At 36.8% G+C, this 5,235-nt stretch overlaps 1 protein-coding gene across 1 annotated transcript; it reads right to left on the bottom strand.

The window, feature by feature from the left end:
- Nucleotides 1-540: 540 nt before the first annotated feature.
- On the bottom strand, nt 541-1,470 carry LOC109339538. The gene is made up of 2 exons (XM_019576993.1): nt 1,222-1,470; nt 541-1,089 (listed from the first exon to the last, which is right to left on the bottom strand). The coding sequence occupies exons 1-2, from the start codon at nt 1,468-1,470 to the stop codon at nt 541-543; spliced, it is 798 nt and encodes a 265-aa protein (XP_019432538.1).
- Between the last annotated feature and the right edge of the window lie 3,765 nt (nt 1,471-5,235).

The following is a 5,235-nucleotide window of genomic DNA, read 5'->3' as shown; positions in this document are numbered from 1 at the left end:
TAAAACCTTTGTGGTGATCTTGAATAGGTAGTTAGCAAGGGCAATTGGCCTAAAGTCTTCAATTTTGTCAGCATTGGGAGACTTGGGAATCAAAATCACACTGTTTGAGTTCATGTTAGGCAATAACCAACCCTGAGAAAAGAATTGCTGGACAAAGGAACATACATCCTTACTCACTATGGTCCAATAGTTTTGATAGAAACTTCCTCCAAAACCATCAGGGCCAGAGGGCCCCTCACCATTTAGAGAAAAAACTGCAGATCTTATTTCCTCTTCAGAAGGTAAGTTAATCAGATCAAAGTTTTCCTGAGGGAGCACCATATGAGGGATGACATCCTGGATCAAATGATTAGGATTGAGATCATTAGGGGTGGCAAACAGATTAGTGAAGTAGTCCAGAGTATGAGTTGCTAATTCATCCTGGTTTGATATGATTCTGTCCCCATCTTTGAGCACTGTCGTGGACTTAGAGACCTGCCTGATGTTAGTAATTTTGTGAAAGAAACTTGTATTTCTGTCACCATTCATATGCCAGTTGATTCAAGATTTTTCTTTCCAAAAATCATCTTCCATGCTCAAAGCTTTTAGAAGATTTAGTTGAGTAATGCCTTCTTGGTCAAGCAACTCATCATTGGGACCATCATTGTTGATGCAAGATTGAATATTTTCCACCTGAGACAAAGCCTCTCGAACTCTTTGGTGGATGTTGCCAAAAGTATTCCAGTTCCAAATTTTAAGCTTAACCTTGAGCCTTTTAAGCTTCTCAGCCACAATGAACATTGGGCAGCCAACAATTTCATCTTTCCAAGCTTCCTCAGTCACCCTTGAGCAGTCTGGATGCTTCATCCACATTTTTAAGAATCTGAAAGGAGAATTTCTTTTAGTCATAGAGGAACTAGAGCAAAGAAGAAGAGGGTGGTGGTCTGAAGAGATCCTTGGAAGAGTGCAGCAATAAACTGAATTCCAATTTGATAGCCAATCATCATTGCATAAGCTTCTATCTAATCTTTTTTCTGTGAGGGCTGAGCCTCTTCTTCTATTTGACCAAGTGAATTCAGCACCTCTACTAACCAAGTGAACCAAATTTGTCTCCTCAGAAAAGGAGAGAAATTATTTAGATGGGTTAGAGCAGGGTAGCCTAGTCCCTCTGCATTCATTAGCACCCCTCACCACATTGAAATCCCCTATGCAGTTTCAAGGACCAACTGTTTGCCTCATTACCTTAATGATGTCCTCCCAAAGAGCCCTCCTCTGAATGTAATGGCTATGAGCATAGACAGCACATAAGTGCACAACTTTGTTGTCCATTGTTAAAGAGACAACAATGTATTGATTTAATGAAGCAATTACAGCAGGGCTTAAGCTTTTGTTGCAGAGACCCCACAGATTAGGCAATAGAGAACCTCTATCATTGTGAGCAAAAAACTTAAGATTTAACTCATCCCAAAACAGGTCATTCACATCTTCCATAGCAATCATATGTTCAGCAATGAAAACCAGATCAGGTTTATTAGAAATGCAAATGTTTTTCAAAACTAATTTAGTTTTAGGATTACCAATCCCCCTACAGTTCCAATAGAGGACTTTCATTGCTCACTATTGAGATAACCCCCTTTACGGGTATAGTGAATTTTCTCAGAGTGAGACTTCTTTTTTAGTCTTTTTTTTAGATTTAGATAGAACTGAAGTGAAGGATCCTTCCTCTATATGATCATCTGTATCATCCTCAGCCCACAATCTTCCAACTATCCTCATATCTTGAATGACTGCCTGATTTTCAATTTCTACCTCATGTTGGACATTGATGTGCACTTGGTTAGTGTCTGGCTCTCTATGATTAGGGGTCTGAACCAGGGAGTCTTCCACTCTAGAGTTTTCCACATTCTCCTCCTCTAAGGCAACATTAGACTCCATATAAGGAGAAAGAATCAACCTTTCCAAGTTATCCAGATTAATATCTCTGTTGTCTACTTCCAAGTCTATTATCAAATCATGTGACTTCTCCACAGGGGGAACTTTGGCAGCAGGGCTATTCTTGTTGACTTTGATAACTTCCTCAGGGGGCTCTTTCTTATGAACTCTCCTACAATTGGAGATCATATGCCCTATTGCTTCACAACCTGTGCAAAACTCAGGAAGATTCTCATACTCCAAGTTTACAAAAACAGCAAATCCCTCTCGTTCCACCAGAATTTAGCTGAGATTTCAGATTGATTTCAACTAGAACCTTAGCAAAGTGACCATAAGTTCTATTATTTGTTGCATCATCTAGGGAAATTGGCGTGCCTATGCCACCAACTATTGAGAAAATGATCCTCGGGCTCTAATATTCCTGAGGAAGCCCCTGGATTTTGACCCAACACTGGGTGTGAGACTGTTTCTGCAGAGAAGGGTTGAAATCTTGAGACCAGAAGAAGAGTCTAAGAAAACCTAGATTGAGATGCCACGACCCAACGGAGCATACACTCCTCATATCATCAACTAAGGAGAACGAGAACTCATAGAAACCCCTACCAAGGGAGATGACATTCCATTTACCAATCATACTCCACATTGAGCAAAGTTTGGCTTTTAGATCTACAAATTTAATTGGGGAGTCCCCTTTAGAGAGGATAAGTCTACCTTGAAGATGATTTTTGCACCTTTGTAGTCCAGCTTGATATTCCTCCTCAGGGATTTTGATTGCAATCGCATCACCCTTTATGCAGGGTTGAAGTAGTTGAGACACTGCAATGTTGCACGAGTTCTTCAAAGCCTGAGCAAAGGATTTCTTCACCGGAGCAGGAGAGGCTTTCTGAGTTGAAACTCTGTCTTGCACTATAGTTTCTTCAATAAAAGTCCATGGGACGAAAGATTTGGTGTTCATGATGGGAAGATTCACGAATGATGGAGAGATTTCCACGAAAGTTGGAGATTCGATCCAAGAAGTTTGGAAGTAGCTAAAACCTAGGAAAGAGAGCACCCATCATCAAAAACAAAGTTATAGCATAGACATTCAAGGTGTTTGAGAATACGAAAAATTAGTTCAATGAGTCGTTAGTGTACTAATTAATGAAAATATATTAATTTGAAAACACATATGTAAAATATTGAAATTGATTGGGTCAATAATATGACTCATTAATGAAGATATACCAATTTAAAAATACATGTGTCAAATATTCCAGTTCAATCAATTTAATAAATCATTAGAGACTCATTAATGGAGAAATTCCCTATAAAAATAGGTGTCTGAGTCCCCGTATAAATAGAAGGCACAACCACATGAATGGAACACAAAAAATACAAAGAAGTATCAAAGAGGAAGAAAAGGAAGAGACAAAAGGAGGATCAATAGCAAAAGTCTTTTGCAAGTAAATCTGCTCTATGCTACAATTATTTTCCTCCGTTTTATTCACTTTTTTTTTTAAGGAAACTAACACCATCTAAACCTTGAACTACTTATTTTCTTATAATCATCTCTACCATCTTTCTTAAACTAAAAAACTAATGTGTTTAGTAGATATAAGATTTAATTCAAATATTTTTTTATAATAAATAGAGAAGTTAATACACTATTTTGAGAATTTAATAGTAAGGTTACGACTTATGTTGTATCATTTGTATTTCCACTACTACTCTTTATCAAAGTGAAAAATTGGTTAACAATAAATGGCAACTCTTGTACTATTAATTCTCCTTTAAAAATAAATTATTCAATAAAAAATAAAAATGTTTTAATTAACTAACTTTTGTGGAATTTAGTAGCTATATTATTGCTCATGTTGTATCTTGATTTTCTAATTCAAGACAAGAAAAGGTTGTGGGCGGTCGTTGTACTTCCTTTGCTATTTATTAAAATGAGAAGTTGGTTAATGAACAATGTTGAGTTTCCCCCCCAACCAATTAAAACAATTTCTAAGATTTTAATCAAACCTAAATCAATTTTCAACCCAGAACTATGTATTCTAGATTTTCATATTATACCCAAGGATGCGAACAGGTAAGATGAACTCTTGTCAGAAAAAAAATAAAAAATATTTTATTTTTTCTTGATAAATATTTTTTAGATTATGGATATGTTTAATTCATGCATTTAATAAGGGTACCGTTCTATTATTGGAAAACGAAATATTAATACCTTCATCGACCTGTGATCGACTTCCGAGCTCAAAAATCTTGCCCAAAGACCATATTAACCAATTTTGGGGATAAAATAGAGTTTTCTACTAATCACAAGAAAACACAGCATTGACTATAAATTATTCCAATGAGGCAAAATTGAGTTTACCTCTTTTTAAATTGCGTAGCTAGTGTTCGATCGAAGATCGAGGTATGACATAATGTAAATAGATTTAAATTTTAGAATACAATTCATCTTTGAATTTTTATTAAAATATGAAGCTAACAAATAAGATCTAAGGGTTAGATCATTCATTCTAGTGAGTAATAATGATTTTCATTTTGACTAATGAAGGCTCTTTTTTTTATACCAAGGGTGACGACACACCCAAGAACTTCATTCAAAAGAGGAGGTTACATATGTTTGAATCTATAGTTAGGCAATAAAAGCCTATTCCTATTGAATTCGTGCAAAAGAAAAGAGGGGGTTGAGTTCCACCAAGAGTTAACCCTGGAATTCACCCCGAATGAAGCAAGCTTATCGGTACAAGCATTGCCTTCTCTATGGATATGAGTAATTTTGAAATTCAAGACATTGAGATTGTAACAACATTTACTCCAAGTGTTTCTTAGCTACCAAGGAACTTGGAATTTCCCCTTGAATATGTCAACAACCATACTTGAGTTACACTCAAGCCAAACTGCATACCAACCTTTCCATTTAACCCTGGATATTGCCAATATTGCAGCAAAAAATTCGACGTAGAGAGAGTCTTGGATGTTCATATAGATTGCAAAACAATCCAGCATTTCCCCATGGCAGTCTCTGAAAATACCACCACCTCCAGCATGACCAGGGGAGCCATGGGCAACCCCGTCAGTGTTAATCTTCACCCAACCAGGATTAGGCAGGAGCCACCTCACTTCCGTAATAACAGGGGCCGGGCCAAGGTGTACTTTGGATGATCAAATGGGACACTGCAATGACTGGCAACTTATCTAAGGCAACTGCTAACCCCTCCATGGACTAATGAAGGCTCTTAATTTTAGTATAATTAATGTAATCATTTGGTTGCATTGTTCAATTTGAAGATGTTTTTTGGTAAAATTAATGTAACTTCTTACTTTTCCTCC

This window comes from Lupinus angustifolius, unplaced genomic scaffold (assembly GCF_001865875.1).
Source record: "Lupinus angustifolius cultivar Tanjil unplaced genomic scaffold, LupAngTanjil_v1.0 Scaffold_80_21, whole genome shotgun sequence".
NCBI classification, from domain to species: Eukaryota; Viridiplantae; Streptophyta; class Magnoliopsida; order Fabales; family Fabaceae; genus Lupinus; species Lupinus angustifolius.
Note: the sequence above shows the minus strand (reverse complement) of the source record. Positions and strands in the feature narration are given on the sequence as shown.

What these genes read in the sequence shown, in the direction of transcription:
- LOC109339538 (XM_019576993.1), bottom strand. Translation starts at nt 1,470, where the DNA reads ATGGAAGATGTGAATGACCTGTTTTGGGATGAGTTAAATCTTAAGTTT. An exon ending in TTTGGGAGGACATCATTAAG is followed by an intron (nt 1,090 to 1,221) that starts GTAATGAGGCAA and finishes TTTTCTGAGGAG; the next exon opens with ACAAATTTGGTTCACTTGGT.